Raw genomic sequence first — 24,817 nt, 5'->3', positions numbered from 1 at the left:
GTTGGGCATGGCAGCTCATGCCTATAATCCCAGCACTTTGGGAGGCCAAGGCAGGTGGATCACCTGAGGTCAGGAGTTCGAGACTAGCCTGACCAACATGGAGAAACCCCATCTCTACTAAAAATACAAAATTAGCTGGGTGATGCATGCCTGCAATCCCAGCTACTCAGGAGGCTGAGGCAGGAGAATCGCAGGAACCAGGGAGGTGGGGGTTGCAGCGAGCCAAGATCACAACATTGCACTCCAGCCCGGGCAATAAAAGTGAAACTCCATCTCAAAAAAAATAAAAAAATAAATAAAAAATAAAAAGAAATGATGCTTGCTCCATGTATTAGCCTACTCTCACACTGTTATAAAGAACTACCAGAGACTGGATAATTTATGAAGAAAAGAGGTTTAATTGACTCACAGTTCCACAGGCTTAACAGGAAGCATGACTGGGAGGCCTCAGGAAACTTACAATCATGGTGGAAGCAGAAAAGGAAGCAGGGACCTTCTTCACATGGTGGCAGAAGAGAGAGAGAGAGCGCGAAGGGGGAAATGCCACACACTTTCAAAAAACCAGATCTCATGAGAACTCACTGAGATCTTACGAGAACTCACTGTCACGAGAACAGCAAGGGGGAAGTCCACCCCCATGATTCAGTCACCTCCTACCAGGCCCATCCCACAACACATGCAGATTACAATTTGAGATGAGATTTGGATGGAGACACAGAGCCAAACCATATCACTCCACATCAGAAATATACAAGAAAATGGCAAGCAGTCTTCCAACTACTCTTGATACATTTTTGCAAAGAAATAACACTTGAACTCTCAATGTTTCTAATGCTTTGAATTGCAGTGCACAAATAAATACTTATTTCATTATATTTTCATTGTCCTCTACATTTGTAACTGAGAGTGTGAGAGTTTCTAATATTTTGACAAAAAATGGTAAAGGTCACAAACTGATAATTGTTTTTCTAATTGGATATGGAGAATGCTTTCCTAGGTTTCAGGTTGCACAGTCATTTTTGCAATCCTGCACCGCCATGAAAAGCGAGAGCTGCCTGTATTCAGCATAATACGTAAATAAGGGCTAAAGAAAAATTAATTAGGATAAGAGAAATGAGAATGCTGGGACAGAGAAAAGAAATAATATTTTCTACAGGGTAGTTTATAGAAAGTGCCTTTAACAAAGTGACATTGAGCAGAGACTTGAAGGAGGGAGAGTGGGAGCCATGCGGCTGTGTTGGGTAAGAAGCAGAGAAGTGATATGATTTGACTTTTCCAAAGAATTGCTGTGGCTGAAAAATGAAAGCCAGAGGAGTGGTCCCAAAAGAGATGATGCTGGTTGGGACAGGGAGTGGTGGTGGAAGTGAGAAGTGTGCAGATATGGATGTAACTCAGATGTGTCCTGCAGCAGGCTTGGACTGGCCCTTGGAAACCAATTGTTAAATTTCAGGAATTTTGCAATCTGGTTGTTTAACTGTTGGCAGTGTGAAATTGGTCAGGTTGGGAGTTATTACACTAGAGAAATTGGCAAGCACTACAAAACAGCTTTTGGTTTTTTCCTTTCAGGAAGTCCACTGTTAAACATTTACCATCGCATGTAAGTGGACATAGGCATTTTGTAGGCAGAATTGAATACGAGTTGTAAAGGGAAGTCAAGGAGGACTCGTCGATGTTGGAGTGTGGCAGCATTTCTTCCATGAGCAGCAGGACTGGGAAGTCTGCAGGATGCTAGAAGAAATACTGTTCCCATCTCAGAGAGAGAAGGTAGAGCTTCTTTCTTTTTGGGTTTGAGGGAAAGGATGCTTGGACAAAGAGGAAAGAGAATCATTTTTTCTTAAAATCAGTATAGGGGTTCATGTATATTCAGGAGGCAATAGAGAACCTCAACAAGGCTGGGGGAGTTGGAGTGGGCAGGAATCCGGAAGATGGGATAACTCTTGAGAGCCTGGAGAGCATCTGTGGTTTATGTTCAGTCCCAAGGCGATGGATGGGAGGAGTCCTGGTGTGTTTAGATTTGGCGTGTTTCTCACCTTCTAGGGAGGTGCTGTGAGTCAGTGCCCGGAGCCCAATCCCATGGCCCCTGCTCAGGACCATGAATGGAGACACTGCTCTGGGGCATCAACGTCTTGTGAAGGAGCAACAGGAGCCTGTGGGCAGGCAGACGTCACGGGAGAGGAGGCGTCTGGAGCTGAGTCTGGAGAAACTTCTCACTGGCTCCGTCTCTCAGGTTGAACCTCTCAAGAAAGGAAGGAGGCAGCAGAGACTGAGGGTCCCACATGGCAGGGGAGGAGCAAAGGAGCTGTGGGAAAACACATTCACACTTATTCATCTGCTCATCATTCAAGAAATGCTTCCTGAGAGTCTGTTATGTTTCTGGGGCTGGTCTCTTGGGATGCCTGTTGTAGGGGGACAGGCAGGCCTCAGGTAGGACTCTGCCAGCTCAGCCCTCCTCCCAAGTCCTGATGTCCCCTCCTCCCTCCCTTCCACTCAGACACACAGAGGATCAGAGCAGGAGCAGCCCTCAGAGCAGCCCATCTGGGGATTCTCAACATTACTCTACAGTGGGGATTCCTTTAGCCCCATGGAGTCCCAGCAGTGGCCTGGAAGGGACCACCCACTCAGTTGCCCCTCACTTAGACCCCTCTGTCCACCTTTTCCATGAGACTTCAAGGGCACTGGGGACACCTTTGAACCCCCTTGAAACATCCCAACTCCTGCACACCTCCTGTGGGTTGGGAGTCCCACACAGGGTTCCCTGAAACTCCTAGGTGTCATAAAGGAGCCCTGTCACCTTCTGTAAACTCCACTGACCCTGAAGCTGCATGGCAAGTGAGCTGGGCCCTCCTGCTGGCCTGGCCCTTCTCGGCAGCCCTTGGTCAGTCCTCCCTCTCCCACACTTACAGTCAGGCCTTCTGTTTCCAGCAAATGTAGACGGCAGAGACACCAACCACCAGTAGGACCTTGGGGCCCAGGAGGAGAGCTACTGAGGAGTGAAGCAGTAGGAGCCAGTGCCAGGCCTGGAAATCAGGGAAGAGGAGGAGCCATGAGAAGAGCCACTTGGGAGCTCATCTCAGGGGCCTCCACTTACCCCATCTGAGGCTACCTGGGCCCATCAATGCTCTGAAGCTTTTGAACTTGCATCTGGCTCTGGCTTCCCAGACTCCAGCCGAAAGCAAAGGCCAGGGAAAGTGGCTCCTCATTCTCACTCACCCTGTCCCAGGCTGTCAGCTTATCCTCCTGGAGGGAAAAGGTGGAGAGAGTATGTGCTCAGGAATTCATATGTATGGCAACTGGGTTCCTCACTTGATCCTCATAAGCCTGTGGGGCAGGGAGTATTCTTCCATTCTGATGGGGAAACTGAGGCCAGAGAGTTTAGGGAGTGCCAGGAGATTAGTGGGATCCAAATCTAGGGGAGCCCGTCATTATGTCCCCAAGGGTGACTCCTGAGTCCAAAACAAGTCCAACACCCCAGGGTCATAAGAATGATTAGGAAAGGGTGGGCAGGTGGTGTGAGGATGGATTCAGAGTGAGAGAGTTGCACGCTGCCCTTCTTAGCCCCAGGGGTAGGCGGATGACCCCATATACTCATGATCTCAGGGAGTCCTCCAGGGACAAGAACTAATGAAACCTGCTGTCTGGAAAAGACCCTAGGTGAGTCAGGGAATGGGTGTCATGCTTGGGAGGGCCTCAGACATCATCTATCCCACCTCAACTCCAGTGCAGATGTCATCTGAAATCTTTCTGTTGGACACAGAGAGTCAGATCTACAGAAGCACATGTTTGGACTCTGCATTTTTTAAATAAGGGGTTTCGGCTGGTAAAAGTAACAAAGGTATTAATTTTTTCTCTCTCTTTTTTAAATTAAATGGTGCTGGTGGGTCCTTAAGGAAGGAAGGGAGACCTCAGCATCTGTGGCCGCTGGGGTGTTGCAAGCCGGCAGTTCTCAGCTGGGTGGTTCTCTGGGGCTTTCTCTCCCTTGAGGAGAGCTGGACTGCCCAAATTTACTCCTTCTAGGGGGCAGCCCACGTGAGCGATAGACTGCATTGGGAATATGAAGGGCCAGCCCCTACCCTCAATTTAAAACAACTCTACAGGACCCTCCAGCCTTTGGCCTCTCTGCAGGAGCAGCTCCGTGTTTGTCCTGCCTGCACTGTGGCTCAGCACCTCCCTCTTCCTACACTCCTGCCTCCTCATTCCCTGAGGCATGTTGACCCTGACAGCATTCTAGGATGCTTCCTGCATTCCTTTATCCATCCCCAGTTGGCCTCCCAGAGAAACTGACCTTGGAAAGTGGTCTGGAAAGCAGACTCTAAAATATAAGTTTGGAATCTGATTACTCATCAGCTGGCAAGGAGGACCCCAGGGCTGGTGGTGAGTGGGGCGGATGATGTAACCCCAGGAAGAAATTCCTTTCCCTCAGCCTTTTGAAAACAGATTGGGAAATGGTCCTTATAAGAACTAAGGTGTTAGCTGTTGCTGGGCATGAATCCTTGGAAGAAAGACAATGAGAAACTAAGAGTGATTGATCATGAGTTAAGGTTCAGTGCTGAAGCCAGAGGACTTCTTGGCAGCAGTGTAGATTCTTATTTTTTGGAGCCACAGGGCAGAAGGAATAGAGGATCGGGTCCTGGGCATCACAGAAGAGTAGCAGAATCACAGAGGAGGATGAATCTCAGTTTCAATGGCTGCTATGCTGGGGTAGGGCCCTGATGGGGAAGTTGTGGGACCCTGAGATGTGGGAGGAGACATCTGGGTCAAAGTACTCAAAGATTGTCAGTTAACTTAGGAGCTGCTGGGGACAATTGCAGTAGCATAGCTACTTGTCTCTATAAATATCCACCCCAAGCCAAAAGAAAAAATAAAAAAGGAAAAGTAAATTCTACACAATCCAGGCTCTAAATATTACTTGAAGAGAGAAGGCCAAACTGCAAAATGACTGTGAGTCAAAAGGGAACACTCACCTAACCCTAGTGCACAGTCTCTCACTAGGCTCCCACGCCACTGATGCAGCACGTCACAGAAGGCATCCTGCAGTTTGCCTGCCAGCCTAGACAACCTGAAATGCATTTCCAGACTTAGCATATGAGCCAGGATGCTATGTCAGACACACTGAAAGCACCCAAAAATGGCAGCCCTGGTCTGAGTGCCAGTGGGTGGTAGGAAGTCTAAGGAAAAACTCAACCTTGTCCAGATGGTACAGAATCATCTCATCCTGTGCTACCTTGAGAAGTACAACTATGAACCTAAGAAATATCATGAGGAGCAGGCATAGGAGAACTTCCAAGGTGGAAGAGCAAGGTTAAGAACCCGAGGACTGAGGAACAGCCCAGCAGCCAGACACCAGGGAGCCAACCCCCAAATACCAGCTCCCAGCTATGGAAAGTGATGAAGGGAAGACACCGAAAAGAGGAAGTCTCAAGTCAATAAACATAAACTCCCACTTTAAGAAACTACAAAAAGTAGGGCAAAGTAAACCTAAAGCAAGCAGGAGTGATAGGAATTAATAAAAAGAAAAAGAAAAAAAAAGAGAGAACAGAACAGATAATCAATGAAACTGAAAACACAAAAACAATACAAAAACCCACTGAAACAGAGTCGATCTTTCGAAAACACCAATAAAATGGGAAAAAACTCTAGCATGACTGCAGAAAAAGAAAAGAGAAATGGCACATTTTCAGTATCAGTATGAAACGTGGGATACCATTGCAGACCCTGCAGATACCATTGAGTTATAAGAGGATATTGTGAACAACTCTACATACATAAATGTGACAACTTAGATAAAATGGATCAAAAATTATGCAAATCACAACTCACCAGGACTCAGTCAATAGGAAATGAAAAGGGTGAATAACCCAAAACTATTAAGGAAATTGAATCTATGATTTTAAAATACCCAAAAATATTCCTGAGGCCCAGATCTTTCATAGGAAAACATAAGTATTTAAAGATAAATTTAAACCAAATTTGATACACAGGGAAATGGAGCTGAAAAGTTTTGGTAAAATTTGTATGTATACTCCATTTTAGATGATATGAGGAAATTATTTTAATAACTTAATGAATTTAGTTATTTGAATGCTTAAAATGTCAGTGGACAATGACATTGGTTTTGTGAAAAATATCCTTGATCACATGATCACTCAACGTGCAACTGCAGAGTGCGTGCGTGAGAAAGTTTTCAGCAGACGTGACTATGCACCTTCCACACATCTCTGATGATTGGGGACTGTTTTTTCTCCTCTATGTCCTGTCTTTACTCTTCCAGCAGGCAGGGACATGAACAAATCAGTGACTCAGCCCTGACCAGGAGATGATGCAAACATCATACTGTTTTGGAAGGAACCTGAGTCCTTATTCTTATTTTCTGGCGCCTCAGGGCAGAAAGAATAGAAGATTGGGCCCCGGCCGTCATTAGAAGAGTAGCAGAATCACGAAGGAGGATGAATCTCAGCTTCAGTGGCTTCTATGCTGGGATAGGGCCCTGTTGGGGAAGCTGTGGGACCCTGAGAAGTGGGAGGAGACATTTGGGTCAAAGCACGCAAAGATTGTCATTCGACTGGAGGAGAGGGTCCCCCTCCTGGTATTATATGAGAGGGAAATAAGACATATTTTGGTTATAGAGAGGGTAAACACTGGCCAAATTCGGGTCCTTGAGACAAAGTCCCAGCAGAAGGGGAGAGTTTCTCTAATTAGCACAAATTCACATGATAGCCTGGTAGTGAGCCTGTCTTCAGGGACTAGATTTACCATCATTAGTTTGGACTAATAACCTGATGTAATGGCCAGAAGTCTTCAACATCATCCCTTATCACTTCCTGAGTCCTGGTTTCCCCTTTGGTAAAACTGCAAAGTCACTGGGTGTTTGAAGAAGGAAAGGAGATCGGAGATGAACAGGAATTGCACATGGTCCATGCGCAGAGTGGCTGGGATTATTGTTGGTCAAATATCACCATCGGAACACAGAAGAGGCCTGTGCTGTGACCAGGTCACCTGGGGGCCTGCTCCAGGCTTCAACTTCACTTGTCTTTCTGAAATTTATATAGCAGATGCCGGAGACTGCTGGGTGAGGTCACAGACGCGGATGGAAAAGTTTAGAATAGAACAGAGACAAGGTAGAGGTTAGAAAGTGTAAAGGGGAAGGTGGTGCACTGACTGAGACATGCAGAAGAAGGCGAGACACAGGACTTCATAAACAAATGCATCGCGTCCGTCTCTCCTTTTTCCTTTAATGTATATTTACGCCAAAAGATTGATCAAGGTGCGCATCAAACTCTTGATGCACAGTTTCTTTTGTAGATGGGTTTTAAGGGTGTCTGCAAGTTGCCAATTGTCACCTTGAACCTTCTAAGTAGTAGTGACCCATGGAGTGTAGGATTTGGGGTCATGGAGCTGACATTAAAATTTTACTTTATATTTATAGACTTCTAGCTTATTTTATGACAAGCATGAATACTACTTTTAAGATTAAAGAAAAAGACAAAATTTAAAAATGGGAAGTAACCACACCATGGGTGACATCTGAGCCCTGCTCCTTCCGGTGGGCTGAGACCTTCAGGGAAAAGCTTTTGTTCACCGCTGGCTGCCCATCATGCTCCACCTGGCAGGTGAGCTTCACATCATCCCTATGGGCAGATACATTCACCAGGAGCCAGCTCGTCCAGTTATAGGTGCCATCCTTGTTCTCTGGAGGGCTTGAGGCCATTTCTGTCCGGGACACGTTTCCGTTCTCCAACCAGGTCAGCTGTAGTCTCTGGGGGTAGAACTTCGTCACCTGGCAGGTGACGTTCGCCTGGTTCTCTGCCCTCATGGGCTGTTGAGCAACCTCCAAGAAGGGTGGAACTGAAACAGCACAGGGCAGAAGCTGTGACCTTGTGGCACAGACAGATCACAGGGAGGGCTCCATAACATAGCTCCTACCACCACAGTGATAGGAGCGTCACCAGGACAGTGCTAGGCAGGCAGCATGTGCTCAGACATTGAGGATGCTCTTTGCATATGAGTGAAATTACTAAGCACAGTGCCTGGCACACAGCTCCTACTAGGCTAAGAATGGGTGAAATCTACAAGCACCACCCCTGGCATACAGTTGGAAGGTAAGAACTGTAGCAAAATCAGTGAAATCACCAAGCACATAGGGATTTGGCTCCCAGTAGGTGCTCACTAATTGTAGTTGCTCTTGGTGAAATAAATGAAACTCTCTAGCACAGAGCTTGGCACGTGGTTGCTGGTCCCCTGACAGCTGCCATTTAAATGATGGTAAGTGACCAGCACACCTAGGTGCATGGCAGGTAGGCAGCATCGTCAGGGATTCGATTCCGGGCCATTCAAGATCTAGAGCAGTAGCCTGTGGAGAGGGGAGTGGGCTTGGCAGCCAGAAGTGGGCTTAGGCTGGGTTTGAGGGTCCTCTACCTCGGATGGCCTCAGACAAGTTGGCAGTCCCACGAAGAGGGTCCCCCTGCAAGGTGACATGGGCCACCTCACAGATGACTTGAGAGTGAACGTCCCCGCGGGTCAGCACCACCCTGGCTGTGCTGCGGATGCCGTAGGACACGCTCTCTCCTGCGGGGTCCACGTTGGTCTGGAAGTCTGAGAGCTCATTCCCATTTTTAAACCATTTCAGGGTGATGTCTTTGGGGGAGAAGCCGTGGGACTCGCAGGTGAAGCTCACTGTGTGCTCAGCTGTGGCCCTCGCTGTGGGACCCGATACCACGGGGGCAGAGGGTTTGGCTGCAAAAGGAGCATCGATAATCAGGAGACATGACTGAGATGACCATCACTAATGATAAGTGTGTGACACGTTAAGAACCTTCTGAGACGTTCATTTTTAATCTTTCTAATAATTAATCTTTCTAATAATTTAATCTTTCTAATAAAGGAAGGCAGTCTCCTTTTCTCTTTTACAGCTCAGGCCACAAGAGCTCTGAGAGGTGAGAACCAGCCCATGGTCAGACAGTGAGTAGGGGCAGGTCCCAGAAGGAAGTCTAGGCCTGAGTTCACAGTCCTCTCCACATAGGGTGACTTCCACCAATCTTGGCATGGGAACAAAATTACTGACTGGTCTCTCTCCTTGTTAATAACTAGTCCTAGCTGGCCTCCACCGGAGAGCTCACCAACCTCTGAGAGGGCGTTTATAGAAGCCAGTGTCAGGAACAGTGGCAAAGTGGCACCACCATGAGAGCTGCAGCCAGGCTGCTTCGCCCAGGAGAAGGGTGGCCTGACACACCCAGTTCCTTATCTGCAAAATAGGAGGACAGCATTTCTACTTCCTGGGATGTCGCCAGGATTAAATGGGGTGATGGAAGCAGTTTTGCTCTGGATCAAACACAAAAGATGCTTCTCAAAATTAAACACAAATCTATCTTTAACCCAGACTTTACAGATACACAGAGGTCTCTCTTTAGGTATTATACAAATAGGAATCGTTCCATATTTTTATTATTTTCACAAATATTTCATTCTGTCAAATAAAAGGCATTAATTAAGGATAAAGCTTTAATGTAGAACCCACAGTTTGTAAGAGCATTGGAATGACACCTGCTAAAGGTCAAGCCATAGTACATTGCTGTAGACCTGGGTAACAACTAACTGAAGCCAGGGTCCGTGGGATTTTGATCTCTCTCACCTGGAGTACTTTAATTAAATAGCCAATGAGAACAGGTTTGCAGTTTAGGATTTTTGACCAGCTAATGAACTGTTCCCGAAAACAATGTTTTGTGAAAGCCCCCTATAAAAAACCTTGCCTGTGTTTCCATACCGGACACTATTCAGGGTTTTGCTGACTCACTGTACCCAAATTGCACCTCTTTATTTTTCCAATAAATGCTCTTTCCTTTGGCCTTCCTAACAATCGTTGTTGTTGTTGTTGTTGTTGTTGTTGTTAGTAGTTCTAACCTGCTGTAAGTCCTACATTTGAAAATAGGAAATTTGTTTTTGGCATCCGGATCTTCAATTAGGTCAGGTTTGGGTCAAAAACAAGAATCGCTGAGTTCTAAGAAAGCCAAAGGGGGTTAATTTTTTCATTGCTAATTAATTACAAGGGACAAAGACCCAGGCCACACCAACAGGCAGAAACCTATTCTGGGCCCTGAAAGCAAACACATTGGAGAATCAGAACAATGAGGCAGTTTCTCCCTGTAGATGAGTTTTAAGGGTGTCTGCAAATTGCTAATTGTTACCTTGAACCTTCTGCCGCCGTCTTAGAAAGCACATATTACACATGTTTGCCTTTGCCAATATTAACTTGCTCCCTAATATGCGTGAAATATTTTGAGAGCACAGTAAAGAGGGTGTCACTTGAAGATGTCAAGTCTTTGAGAGACCAGCAAATGGGTGTCCCTAGAGGGCTGAGAGGCTGTCTTCAGTTCCCGTTTATTGAGGGCTTCTTGGCCGCCTGACGCTGGCTGCTCTCTCTGTACCTCTCAGCACTTTAATCCTCCCTCCATTTCTTAGAGGGGGTCCTCATGTGAGCCCTTGTATATGGCGAGACTCTGAGAGGATCTTTGTTGGCCAAGGACCAAAAGTAGATAGAAACCCCACCCTGGGAAGATGAGCGAGGGTAAATGCAAGTGCATAGCCTGGCATGTAGTAGGTGCTTAATAAATAACCCCTGTGACTGTAATCATGAGGTTTGGTCATTACTGCTACTGGAGCTGCATAGCTGTTCTTCAGGCAACAGAACAAAGAGGAGCAGAAACACCAAGGAAAGGCTCAAACCCTACTCACTGCAGCTGCCAGAAAAACCCAAATGATAAAAGGAGCAGCAACCACCATGTTTGGTGAACTGGCTTTCAAGTAAGATCACAGGTGAAGCTGGAAGCGTTTTGGAAGAAGGAGAGAAAAGATACCTCAGTGACATCTGGGAGTGCTGAGGGAGGGAGGCTTCTGGGGCTGAGGAGTGAGGATTTGCTGGGACTCTAGCACCTGCTTAGATACAAACGTTTTCAAGACAGAAGGTTCCCCAGCACTGAGGCTGCATCTGAGCGAGGCTTTGTCCCAGTCTCCTATCTTGGGCCCTGAGGCCAGTAGCATGGGAGGGGTCCTGTCCAGGCTTCTGGGGCCTCCCAGAATGTTCCCAGCATGTCTGTGTTGAAGCACCCATGGCCCAAAAAGCTGTTCTCAAAGCCCCAGTACCTGGGGCACCACTTTTGCTAGGGGGATGTGTGTGAGAATCTTCTGGAGCCATTCAGAACTTTAGATGCCAGGCCCATGTTAGACAAATTAAACTGGCATTTTTAGGGGGATCCTGGGTCCAGCTTTGCTAACTTTTTTTTTTTTTAACTAGTTTTCCCAGTGATTGTAATGAGCAGCCAAAGTTGAAAGCCACTGGACCCCAACCCAAACCCCATTTATACCTGCGGCCTAGTGATGCCCTGACCTGTCTGAGGTCACACAGCTTCACCCTAACAAGCTCACATTTATTGAGCATTTACTGTGTGCTTGTTGATGCCCTAAGCATTTAACACGATTTCACTTCTTCAGACTCTGCTCAGTCTGTGAGGTCAGTGTTACCATTAAAAGGGTGAGGACATCGAGGCCTATGGTGGCAAAGTGCCTTGTCCCAGGTGGCAGAGCCAGGAAGAGTCAGAGCCGGGAAGAGGCCCAGGCAGCTGGGATACTGCCCGTGCTCTCCTAACCATAGTTCTGCAGAAGCTCAGTAATAACCTGAACACCACCACCATGAGGGGCTCTGTGCACATCCTCTGCAATCCTCACAGAACCCGGAACGGGGCCATGATAATCAGCATCACACCGATGGGGAACCCAAGGACTCAAGGGAAGGCAAGACTGGCTCAAGATCACATGATCTTGAAATAATACCTCACTATGGGGGTGCCTACAGGGTGCTAGGTGATTTACAGAGAGAACCTTAAATCCTTTCCACTTTGCTAAAGGAGTCCTTGATTGTCTCCATTCTACAGATGAGGAAACTGAGGCTGAACAAAATGAAGGCATTGTCTCCTCATCCTCCATGTGTCCCAGTGGGCATTTCCTGTGTCCCAACAAGCAGTTACGTCCATTAACAGAGCAAGTGTTTTAGGTTCTTGAGCCCCAACACTGACTGCCACCTCAATTGTCCCCTTGAGATTCTAGACGTCATGCAATGTTAGGGAGAAGCCTCCCTCCTGGGTGTCCAGACCTGCTTACCCTGCAGCCATAAACAAAAGACAGTGGGCTCCTGACAGCCAGAGGGGAGAATCTAAACTCTTGCTCACATGGTCGCCAAACACTCTCTAGGAACTGCCTCATCTGCTTATCCTTAGTTCTCAGCGCCATGAGCAGGACAGATATATGCTCTGCTGGGCTTCAGGAGGCTCTACTCTGTTCAATGGATGCTGCTGAGTGAAGGAGAAACAGCATAACATGAGGGGAGAGTCCTAAATGCTTCACGTGTGCTGAGACCTGTGCTTTAGGAACCAGCTTGGCATATGATGGGACACATGCAGGACCTTTCTGATGGGAGTGTAAAGCCAGCCCCTCCTACCCCTACAGGGTTATTGGTTTATTTTTAACACCTTGTGCTGTAGAACTGAACAATGCAAGAGTTTAGAAAGAGAAGGTTGGAGCATTTCTCCACACTTGAAAAACCACAGCTGAGTGTTGCAGAGACAAGGGCTGTGAGTCAGGCTGGGGGGGTTCCAGCTTTGTCTCCCTGACCCAGTCCCAAGTCAGTTCTCTTCTCTGATCTTCAGTGTCCTCATCTTTAAAGGAGGTAGCAAATGGCTCTTCCCTCATACACTGGTTACAAGGAAACTCTGGCACAGCCACTGCTCTCTGGCCCCATTCCCCGCCTCCCTCCTTTCTCATCTAACTCATCATTTAGGCTGAGAGCGTGGCAAAGAGGAGTGAGCACTTTACTAGAAGTTAGCAGATCTGAGTCACACCTGAGCCACCACTGGCTGTGATTGCCTGGGCTGGGGAGACACCATCTGGAAACTTCAGTGTCTTTGCCAATATTATCTGCACAGTCAGGATAAAGTCACCTTCCCTGTCTAAGTTGAAGGGTTACGAGGAGCTGATTTCAGACATTACTGGGCAACGCACATTTTCATGTACATACATGTACATGAAAGCATCATGTTTTATGCTTTACATATACACGTTTTTTAAAAAAGCTGTTAGTAAAGCTATGTGTCTTCTGGAGGCTCTGTTTTTTGCCTTTCCAAATTCCAGAGGCTGCCCACATTCCTTTCTCACAGTTACATCTTCCCATCACTCTAACCTCTTGCTTGCATCCTCACAAGTCCTTCTGCAATAATTAATCTCCTTCCTCTTTCTTGTAAGGACATTTCTTATATATTGTGTCCACCCTGATACCAGAGCCAGATGTTAAAACCACTGTCTTAAAAATGTTTGAAGTAGGGCGAACACGGTGGCTGATGCCTGTAATCCCAGCACTTTGGGAGGCAGAGGTGGGCAGATCACCTGAGGTCGGGAGTTCAAGACCAGCCTGAACAACATGGAGAAACCCTGTCTCTACAAAATACAAAATTAGCCAGGCATGGTGGCTTACGCCTGTAATCTCTGATTGCTACATCATCTAGTAGGGAAATTGGGCAATATTCTCAAATATGAAAACACACTATCCTCTGACGTAGGAATGCCACTTCCAGTGGGTGTCTCCCGCCTGAGCAGCGTGACACAGGTACAAGGTCATCCACTGCATGATTGTTTTAGTGGCTAAGGTGGGAATAACTTACATATCCATCAACAGAAGACTGTAAAATAAAATTTGATATTTCCATAGATTAGAGTATTTTTCAGCTGTAAAGAAACTGGAGCAGCTCTCTATGTCCTGATGTGGAATCTCGCTATGGAGTGATAGGGTGTACATTTGGGAGAAGTTTTCCAATCACCAATGAGCTTTAGTGTCTGAATGTGAGGTGCATTGTGAACCTGTGGGAAACTGATGAAAAGAGAAATGCTGGCTCTCTGACCTGTGGTTCTGTTTGAGGAGCTTTTATTGAGCACCTATGATGCACCCGGCTCTTCTATGGAGACAGGTCTAATACTGGGGAAGGAAGGAGACTGCCTCGATTCAGACATGGACTCTGGCTCCAATTCTGTCACTAACTGGCCCTGTGACCATGGACAAGGCCCCTGTCATGTCTTGGCTTCAGTCCCCCATCTGTAAAGGGGGTTGGGCTGGATGGTCTGAAGTTCCTTCCTGTGCTGACGTTCCAGAATTCAGGAGTTAGGAAGAGGCTCTTGAGCCTCTGGCAGGAAACCCCAAATGACCCTTGTTGCTGCCTTATATGGGGAACCCCTAAGTCACCCAGTTGTGGGACCTCTTTCCTGAGGTGAGGGACGTTCTGAGATGACGCAGCTCTGCTCGGAGCCCATGGTGACTGTGTGACTCAGTCCCTGAATCCCACAAGGATTTCCCAAATGGATCCACAGCAAATCCCAAACTTATTGGCATCTCCTCCCACCAGGCCATCAGATTCAATAGTGAATGTGCCTCCCAGGAATCTTCCCTGTAGGGTGTTTCTGAAGATTAAATTAAAAAAAGAAAAAAACATGATTTACCCTCTCCATGCCCTGGATGGATTTCTCTTCATTAGAAGGGAAGAGAATGTAAGCTTGGTGGGGAAGTGCTTTGGGCTGTTTCATTCACTGCTGTTTGCACAGCATCCAGGGCAGAGCCTGGTGCACAGTGGGGTCTCAGTGAGTGCCTGCTGCATAAAGAAGAGACTCAGCCACCCTGAGGGGGTAGCCTTCTCTGGAGGCAGAAGGCAAAGTCCAGACCTGTGCCTGGGCCAGTCACTCAAATTGTCAGTTCCCTCATCTGTGAAACTAAAGGGCTGGGTCAGCTTTGGAAAGACAAGAGCTGTAGAGCCACAGACTGGGGATGCCGTCTTTTCCATCATTTACAAGCCATGGAGCCTCGAGCAACTACCATGACATCTCCAAGCCTCAACTCACGTGATCCGGAGAAGGGGTGACATCAGATCATGAAAATGAGCAGCCTGCCACCACACCTGATTGTTGCTCTAAGAATGGATAATGTAATTATTGACTTACTGTCACACACCAGGGGACGAAGGAGGCCTGCGCTGTACTCACCACGCACAGACAGCTCAGTGCCTGCTCCAGACTTCAACTCCACACTGGGGCTCCCTTTCCGGAACTTCACACAGTAGTAGGTGCCGGCATCTGCTGGGGTGATGTTACTGATGCGGATGGAAAAGTCCATGTTGCTTCTCTTTGTGGGGTCTGAAACAGGTGTTACCCGGGGGAAGTGGCCTTCTTTCTGACTGTAGATTAATTCCCGGCCTGGTCCAGCTCCTCTGAACCACTGGATGGGCCCCACAGGGATCAGGGAGGTCACAGTGCAGTTCAGAGTGGCTGACTCTCCAGCTGCGACTGACACGGACTTCTCAGGCTGAATCACCTGCAGCTCCTCCTCACACAACCTTCCTGGAAAGTAGCACAAAGCAGTCATTTTTTCTTCCTTATGTGATCCTGTGTGTTTCCCCAAGTGTTTATTAATGACTTTCATTGACTGGATGTACACTAGGAGCAGGTCTTGAGCTCAGCCCACTACATGCATTATCTCATTTAAGCCTCACAACTGGCCTGTAACATAAGGCTGCAATAGAAGTGAGGACACTGAGGCACAGAGAGGTTCACTTTCCTTTTCCTTATTTTCTTTTCCTCTTTCTGTTTGCTTTCTTTTCTTTTCTTTTTGAGACAGGGTCTTGCTGTGTCTGCTGCCCAGGCTGGGGTGCAGTGGCTCAATCACAGCTCACTGTAGCCTCAACCTCCCAGGCTCAAGTGATCCTTTCACCTTGGCCTCCCAAGTAGCTGGGACCACAGGTGCGTTCCACCATACCTGGCCAATTATTGTATTTTTTGTAGAGACACAGTCTCACCATGTTGCCCAGACGGGTCTCTAACTCTTGGGCTCAAGCAATCCATCTGCCTTGGTCTTCCAAACTGTTGAGATTATAGGCGTTAGCCACTGCGCCTGGCCAAGAGGTTCAATTTCAGTGTAGAGCTTTGGGTTGAGGACCTGAGTAGAACTATTGAGCCCTCCTTGAAAGTGCCATGTTTTGCCAAATATGGCCTCCAACTGTGGCTACATGGAGTGTGGCACTTTTTGTATCGCTGGATTGGGTGGGGCCCTGTGACTTCTTTAGACCCTTGAGTTTTGAGCAGAAGTGATGGGTATAATTTGTGGGTTGTGCAGTCAATTGCAAGAGCCTCTATGGATCAATTTCTCCCTTTCAGAGACCCACAAGGCTCTGATGGGGCCTGCTCCATTGCCTGGATGTGTGAATGACCGTTGCATGCAGAACTGCCAATACACACTGAATATGTAGCTTTCAGTAGAAATACAACATTGTTTTAAGCCCCTGGTAATTTTTCACCCATAGCATAATCACATTACCTAAGTTTCCTAATGCTGATGTGACAAATTACCAAAACTTAGTGTCTTAAAAGAAATGTAACATTTTATAGTTCTGGAGGTTAGAAGTCCAAAATAGTGTTACTGGGATACAATCAAGAAGAAATGATAAAAGTCAAATACACAAAGATAGAGAATGAAACAGTGGTGACTAGGGGTGAACTTGGGGGAGGTGATGGGGAAGTCAAAAGATACAAAATTGCAGTAAGTCTGACAAAGAAGTCCAGAGAATAAACTTGCAATCTGAGGGTTTTAGTTAATAATGCTGTACTGAATTCAGTATTTTGCTTCAAAAGCACATTTTAGGTGCTGTTGACATAAAACACATGCAGCATAACTATGGGAGATGATGGATGTGTCCATTTGCTTAACTTTAATAATTATTTCACCATATATATGTATATGTATATGAAGGCATCATGTTTTACACCTTCCATTTTGACAATTTTTAAAGAGCTTTCAGCAGAGCTATGTGTCTTCTGGAGGCCTTTCCAAATTCTAGAGTTTTCTCATATTCCTTTCTCACAGTTACATATTCCCACCACTCTAACCTCTTGCTTGCATCTTCACATGCAAACATCCTGGAATACAAGGATGTTTCAATGTCCTTCTCCAAGAATTAATCTCCTTCCTCGTTCTTATAAGCACCCTTGTGATGTATTAGCTCCACCCTGATACTAAACCCAGATGTTAAAATCGCTGTCTTAAAAATGCTGAGAGGTAAAGGAAATAACTGATGAAGAACTAAAGGAGTATAAATGTCTTAACAAAATGAGAATGTAAAAAAGAGAAATTAGTATGAAGAAATAAAACAAACTTAGGAATTGAAAGTACAATAACTAAAAGTTCACTAGAGGAGTTCCCTAATGAGTCTAAGCAGGTGGAAGAATAATCAGAAAACTGGAGGATGGAATAATTGAAATTATTGAGACTGAGGTATGGGTGGAAAATAGAATAAAGTCTAGAGCACAGAATCTAAGGGAACTACGAGACATCATCAAATGTATCAACATACACCTTACTAGAGTTCCAGGGAGAAAAAAGAGAAAGAGAGAAAGGAATAGAAGATTATTTGAAGACATAGTGGGCAAAAATCTTCTCAAACTTGATAAAATACAGGAATCTACAAATTTAAGGCACAGAAGAAATGCAAGTTGAACTAAAAAATAAACTCAGAGATCCACACTAAGACACATTATAACCCACCTGTTGAAAACTAAAGTCAAAGAGAGAATCCTTAAAGCAGCAGGACAGAAGCGATTCCTTGCATACAGGAGACCCTCAATAAGATTTTCAGCTGAGCTCTTATACAAAGCACTGAAGTCCAGAAGATAGAGGGATGGTAAGTTCAAAACATTACAAGAGGAAAAACATGTCAATCATGAATTCTATACCCAGCAAAGTGTCCTTCAAATACAAGGGAGAAATTAAGATATTCTCAGATAAACAAAAGCTAACAGAGTTCATGACCACTAAACCTTACCTACAGGAAATACTAAAGGGAGTGCTTCAGGTGGAAATGAAAGGATGCTGCATGGTAACTCAAAGTTGTATGAAGAAATAAAGATGTCCAGTTGTGTGTATACTTTTAAAGAATCATGCTTCAATATCCCACAAACAAGCTGTGAGCATCCTGCCCAGGTGACCAGGTAACCAGTATTTTAAAGCTGGTCCCTGCCACAATTCCTCTTCTTGTCCTCCCCTACTGTGACCTAGTGACATTGAAACACTCTAGTAAAACCTATCATGGTTTTTGCTTGTGTCCCTCACCTTGACTGCCAGTAAAGGCACTTGCCCAGGAATCCAACCTCTCTTGCCTACCCATCTGTTTGATTGAGCCTGCTCCTTGGGTGCTCCTCCCACATGGCTTCCTTCATGGCCTGCCCTTCTCCCTTCTCTAGGAACTGTGAATACGCCTCTTCATATGAACTTTTCATGGCCATGCTAGAGTGATCCTCCAAGATTCAACCAGCAGGAGTCACTCTAGCATTTTCAATAGTAATGGCAATGAGGATGGGATCATTCTAAACTCCGGTGGAAAGTTTGTAGGAATTGCCTTTGACTCCTCATGACTTACAGAATTGCTACTCTGTTTGGCTCCACAATTTGAGAAGGCTTTTTACCCTGATGACTTTCTTGTACTATGCTATGTACAGCTTTGTGTTGCCTTTTGGAGTGCTGCCATGGCTCTCCATCCTGAAGCAAGGATCCTGTTCCAATATCAATAATGACATCCACCTTTCTTCAGGAGCACAAGTAGATATAACATTGGTAACACCTCTTCAAAGAAGATTCATGTGATATGCATATTAATGTCACATAATCCAGCATCTGTAAGTTTTTTTTGGGATGCCCGTGGCAACATATTTACAAATTTTACTTACAAATTAAAATCAATGGGTACTCCTGTTAGTGTCTTTAAATGAATTAACAAACAAAAATATCTCTTCTCTGTGGAGTCTTCGGCGATGTCTTTCATGCCTCTTGGAGTCTCTAGACCACTCATGATGGCTATATATTTCCTCAGGGCCTTGATGCAAAAATAGTGTTCTTTGTGGCCTATGCTATACTCCATTAAAACAACTGACTGGTTACCTACTAGAATCTTCTGACTTGGAGTCCAGATTTAAGGATAATATTCTCCTGTTGCAAATCATTAACCATAAATTGTCCCACAGGCCAGGCTATGCTCATCTGAAATGACACCCATTGAAATTTAAACTTCCACTACAACACAAAATTAAAATCGCTGCCAGGTACAGTTGCGCACCTTTCTGTTGACAGTTGGCATTATTACTACTTGGTTTGTTGATGCAACAATCCTCAACCAAATACTAGCAAACTGAATTGAACATCATATTAGAAGAATTATACAATACAAGCAAGCGATATTTATTTCTGGAATACAAGGATGTTTCCATGCGCAAATGATCAACAATGTAATATATATATTTATAGAAGAAAGAGAAGAAACACATGATTAACTCATTTGATACTGAAGACCATTTGACAAATTTGGAGATCTTTTTATGACAAAAACCATCAATAAAATGAATATATGAAACTTCTATAAAATAATAAAAGTCATATACACATACTTTATTTTCACTTATTGCTGTCTAATATACTATTTTATTTGCCTATTTATCATGTATATTGATTACTGTCATTCTCCCCAGTGGAGACAAGCAACAAAAGGGCACATACTTTTTCTTTTTCATTCAACAATGTTCTTTGTTAGGTCCTGGCACATAGTAGGCATTTGTTAAATATGTGTATAATGTGTGAATTGCTCAGTGGAACATTTTCCCAGGAGACTAAATATTGTATTTTAAGTGAATTGCTTTTATGAAATTTGCCAGAAAATGTGTTTCCCATGTGGGTGAATTGGTGAAAAAATATTGAGTTGTATACACGCAGAAATCAGAAGAGTCAAGGAGAAGAAAACCACAAACCCTCTTCACACCACATCACCTTCTCGCCCTCATGAGCAGCACCTGCAGAAATTTCATGGAATAAGATCAAGACCAAAAGTGTTTGAGAAGAGCAGTGGTGAAACCTGTGATCTCTAGAGTCAAAGTGCCTGAGTTCAAATCGTAGCTCTACCAGTTACCAGTGAGTAACCTAGGAGCACTTTGTGCTTCTGTTTCCTTATTTGTGTTGGAGGGTGAACTTGGATATAATGGTTACCCGAGGTCAGAAATGTAAGCGATTTCCCACAGTATCTGGCTCATGGTGGGTATTCAAAAATTGTAAAGTTATTACTTGGTAGATTTCCTGAGGCTTGGAGGCTTCAATGGACATTAGGTGATGATATGGATATGGACATGGATATGAGTATAATGATAGATATAGATAATATAAGCATGATTCTCTGTTACTTTTATCCCCTTCTTTCTTCTTCACCCCTACCATTAATAGAAGAGCAAACTCCAAGAGAGGAATGCGCAAAAGTTCTGTTTTGAGGGAAAGTGTAATTTACTAAGAAGCCTGCTTACCTGTTGCTTAGCTTAACAGATTGGGGGATTTTCAGGGGTAAGGTGACTGAGGTAGAAAGGAGGGAGAATGACTGGGCAACAGAGAAAATCAAACATCTCTTTAATGTGCTTTCCTGTAGACTAAAAAATGAGTTGAAGATTACAGTAAGGGAAGTCTTACCACTACTACTACTACTACTACTACTACTACTACTACTGCTGCTACTACTAGTACTACTACTGCTCTATGTTTCCACATGATCAAGTTAGATTTATCCCAGGAATTCAAGGATGGTACAACATTCATAAATCTCTACATGTGATACACTATTTCAACAGAACAAGGGACAAAAACCATATGACCATACAACACAGGCAAAAAAAGCATTTGACAATATTTAACATTTTTTAATGATAAAAACTCTCAAGAAATTAGATATCAAATAAATGTTCCTCAACACAATAAAGGCCATACAGGACATATCCATAGCAAACATCATACCCAATGGTGAAAAGTTGTCAGCTTTTACTCTAAGATCAGGAATAAAACAGAGATGTCCACTCTCAAGATCTCTATTCAACATATAGTATCAGAAGTTCTATCCAGAATAATTGCACAAAAGAAGTAAATAAAAGTCATTCAAATCAAAAAGGAAGAAAATAAATTGTCCCTGTTTGCATATGATACTGTCTTACATAGAGAAAACCCTAAAATCTCTAAAAACTTTTAGAATCAACAAACAAATAGGCCACAGATATAACATATGAAATCAATGAGTAAAAATCTGTAGTTTCATACACTTATAGCAAATTATTGGGAAAAGAAATCAGTAAAACAATTTTATTTACAATTGCTACCAGAAAGGGTAAGATAGCTAGGAATAAACTTAATCAAGGAACTGAAATACCTGCACACTGAATAACTATAAAACCCAGATAAAAAAATAGAAAACAAATAACAGAAAGATACCCATGTTTGTGGATTGGAGAATTACTATTGTAAAATGTTCATACTACCCAAAGAGATCCACAGATTCAATTCAATATCAGCAAAATTTCAATGAAATTCCACAGAAATGGACCAAACAATCCTTAAGTTCATATTAGCCATAGAAAACCATGAATAGCTAAGGCAAGCTTTAGCAAAAAGAACAAAGCTAGAGGCATCACATAGCTTGATTTCAAAATCTTCTAGAGTGCCATAGTAATCAAAACAGCAGGGCGTTGGCACAAAAAGAGACACATGGACCAATGGATCAGACCAGAGAGCCCAGCAATAAATTCACACATTTGCACTCAACTGACTTTTGACAAAAAGGTCAAGAAGACACAATGGGGAAAGGTCAGTCTCTTCAAAAAGGGGTGTTGGGAAACCTGAATATCCGTGTATGGAGAAATGAAATTAGACCTCCATCTCATGCCACATACAAAAATCAACTCAAAATGTATTAAAGACTTCAATGTAAGATCTGAAACTGTAAAAGTACTAGAAGAAAAGTTCCATGATGTTGGTCTGGGCAATGAATTTTTGGATATGACCCCAAAACACAGGCAACAAAAGCAGAAATAAATAAATGGCACTACAACAAACTAAAAAGTTTCTACACAGCCAAGGAAACAATCAACAAAGTAAAGAGACAACCTACAAAATGGGAGAAGATATTTTCAAACCATACATGTGATGAAGAGTTAATATGCAAAATATGTAAGGAAGTCAAACAACTCAAACATAAGAAAACAACCGGAGTAAAATATGAGCCAAATAGTCATTTCTCAAAAGAATACATTAAAATGGTCAGTCAACATATAAATAATATCCAACCTCACCATTCTTAAGATAAATGCAAATTAAAACCACAGTGATCTATCATCTCATACTTGTTAGAATGACTATTATTAAAAAGATGATAACTAGTGTTGGAAAGTATGTGGAGAACAGGAAACCCTTACACACAGTTGGTGGGAATGAAAATTAGGCCATCCATTAGTGAAAACAGTATGGAGTGTCCTCAAAAATTTAAAAATAAAATTATCATAGGATCCAGCAATCTCACTACTGAGCGTATATCCAAGGGAAGTGACATCAGCATGTCACAGAGATATCTGCACTCCCATGTCCATTGCAGCATTATTTACAATAGCCAAGATATGGAATCAACCTAGGTGTGTATCAACAGATAAGTGGATAAAGAAAATGTGGTCTACATACATACACAATGGAATTCTAATCAGTTGTACAAAAGAAGGAAATCCTGTCATTTACAACAATATGAATGAACCGGGACGGTATTATGCTAAGTGAAACAAGCCAGGCACAGAAAGACAAACACCGTGTGATCTCTCTCATATATGGAATCTAAAAAAGTTGAACTCAAAGAACTAGAGTAGAATGGTGGTTACCAGGGCTAGACAAGGGGTGCAGCTGGGTAAGAATTAGTCAAAGGACACAAAATTTTTGTTCAGAAAGGAGACATTAGCTCCAGATATCTACTGTACAATATGGAGTCTATAGTTAATAAGATGATTTATATCCTTCAAAATTGCTAAGTGCATAAATTTTAGGAGTTCTCACCATAAAAATTGTCAGTGTGTAAGATTATGCATATGTTAATTAGCTGAAGTTAGTCATCCAGAAATGTACACATGTCATAACATGTTGTACATGAGAAGTGTACTTTTCTCAAATCAAAATAAAAAACATTTTCTTAAACTTTAATTGAAATTAAAGTTGAAGAAACTGATAAAAAATGAAATCTCATGTGTGTGTGTGTACACACTTACAATCACTTATATGTACACATGCAGGGATCTCTAACCCCCAGGCTGTGGTTGGGTACAGGACCGTGGCCTGTTATGAACTGGGCTGCACAGCAGGAGGTGAGCAGCCACTATGTGAGCATTATTGCCTGAGCTCCGCCTCCTGTCACATCAGCAGCAGCATTAGGTTCTCATAGGAGTGTCAACCCTATTGTGAACTGTGCATGTGAAGGATCTAGGTTGTGTGCTCCTTATCAGAATTTAACTAATCCCTGATGATCTGAGGTGCCACAGTCTCATCCCAAAACCGTCCACCCCACCCACCCACTCTAGGTCCTTGCAAAAATTATCCTCCATGAAACCAGTCCCAGGTGCCAAAAAGATTGGGGACAACTGCACACGTGTGTGTGTGTGTTGGTATCTGTTATGGGCAGAATGTGTCCCCTAAAATGCATGTGTTGAAGCTCCAACCCTAGTACCTCAGAATATGACTGTATTTGGAGACAGGGTTTTTAAGAAGCAATTCAGTTAAATGAAGTCATTGGAGTGGGCCTTAATCCAATATGAGTGACGGTCTCATAAGAAGAGATGAGGACACAGACACACACATAGAGGGAAGACCATAGGTTGAGACACAGGGAGGAGATGTCTTCTACAAGTCAAAGAGAAAGACCTCAGTAGAAACTAATCCTGCCAACACTTTGATCTTGGACTTTGGCCTCCACAACTGCAAGGAAGTAAATGTCTAGTTTCAGCCACCCAATCTGTGGTTCTTTATTACGGAAGCCCTAGGAAAGGAATATAGGCCCCAATAAGCAGCAAATGCAGAACTTCTTAAAGAGGAAGAGGCGACCGAAAAATGGGTGGTAAGACTCAAGTCACAGGGGAGGAAGGATCACGGGGGAACACAGGACAATGTAAAGAGCACCCTTAGGGAGGACAGTGACTGAACATCCCTGGGAAACACTGCACCTCTGCCCAACTCAAGAAGGCACCATTTCAGACTTCACTTCCTCTGGGTGTTGAATACAGAAGGCTGGGTCTGGAGTCACACAGCCCTCTCAGGCTGTCTCTGAGCTTGCTCTGTCCTTGGGTAGGTTGTTTGGCCCCAGAGTCTCAAAACTGGTAAGGATTTAAATAATGATTGTTCTGTGTTAGTCAAATGAAATAGATCAAAATGTAAGTAATTGTGGTGGTAGTGATTCAACCAACCGTGACTCTGGTAGCCAGCTGCCCCTGGTAGCCAGTTGCTGATCCACAGAGAAAGTGCTCAGCTCCCTCCTGATTTCCTGCTCTGAGGTCCCATCTTTGGCCTTCCTTGGCAGCACTTGTGGTTGTATGGAATCTCCAAAGGTCCAGGGGCAGGGCATTGCCACGGCAGCAGAGAGAAAGGGTTGTAGCCCAAGGCAATGTTTACCTGTGAGTCCCAGCAGTAGAGTCAGCAGCAGGAAAGGACCAGGAGGGTGGGGCCAGGAGGCTGCGACAGGCATCCTGGAGACCTCAGGAGCCTGCTCTGTTCAAACGTCTGTGGTGGGGAGATGTCAGGCTCTGCTCTGAGGAAAGAAGACAAGCCCTGCCTCCCTCGATTCAAGAGGAAGTGGCTATGATGGATTGGGACAGTAACTTGCTTTTAGATTGTAACATAGAAATCAGGCACAGCAGGCAGCTACAA

General features: G+C 44.3%; 1 protein-coding gene across 6 annotated transcripts; it reads right to left on the bottom strand.

Annotated features, from left to right (window-relative positions):
- Positions 1–635: 635 nt before the first annotated feature.
- Positions 636–24,739, bottom strand: LOC104676557 (signal-regulatory protein beta-1-like). 6 transcript variants are annotated; one of them, XR_004052513.1, is made up of 8 exons: positions 24,563–24,736; positions 15,067–15,420; positions 8,413–8,730; positions 7,510–7,842; positions 4,962–5,056; positions 3,104–3,237; positions 2,902–3,017; positions 2,285–2,299 (listed from the first exon to the last, which is right to left on the bottom strand). XR_004052513.1 is itself a non-coding variant. In XM_030913996.1 (6 exons), the coding sequence occupies exons 1-6, from the start codon at positions 24,633–24,635 to the stop codon at positions 2,165–2,167; spliced, it is 1,329 nt and encodes a 442-aa protein (XP_030769856.1). In that variant the 5' UTR covers positions 24,636–24,739; the 3' UTR covers positions 636–2,164. The 6 variants fall into 6 exon arrangements, 3 of the variants coding, with proteins under 3 accessions (XP_030769856.1, XP_030769858.1, XP_030769857.1); XR_004052512.1 differs by having other exon boundaries at positions 2,267–2,299; positions 2,902–3,237; XM_030913996.1 differs by lacking the exons at positions 3,104–3,237; positions 4,962–5,056 and having other exon boundaries at positions 636–2,299; positions 24,563–24,739.
- Positions 24,740–24,817: the final 78 nt, after the last annotated feature.

The sequence above is a fragment of the Rhinopithecus roxellana genome, chromosome 13 (assembly GCF_007565055.1).
Source record: "Rhinopithecus roxellana isolate Shanxi Qingling chromosome 13, ASM756505v1, whole genome shotgun sequence".
NCBI classification, from domain to species: Eukaryota; Metazoa; Chordata; class Mammalia; order Primates; family Cercopithecidae; genus Rhinopithecus; species Rhinopithecus roxellana.
This window is presented reverse-complemented; position numbering and strand designations above follow the sequence as displayed.

Bases quoted from the DNA above. Each gene is read 5' to 3' on its own strand.
- LOC104676557 (XM_030913996.1), bottom strand. From the start codon at position 24,635: ATGCCTGTCGCAGCCTCCTGGCCCCACCCTCCTGGTCCTTTCCTGCTG. The intron at 7,843-8,412 runs GTAGAGGACCCT...GTGCTGTTTCAG, and splicing joins CTTGTCTGAGGCCATCCGAG to TTCCACCCTTCTTGGAGGTT. The intron at 3,018-7,509 runs GTGTGGTTACTT...CCTGATTTCCAG, and splicing joins GGGCTCAGATGTCACCCATG to GCCTGGCACTGGCTCCTACT.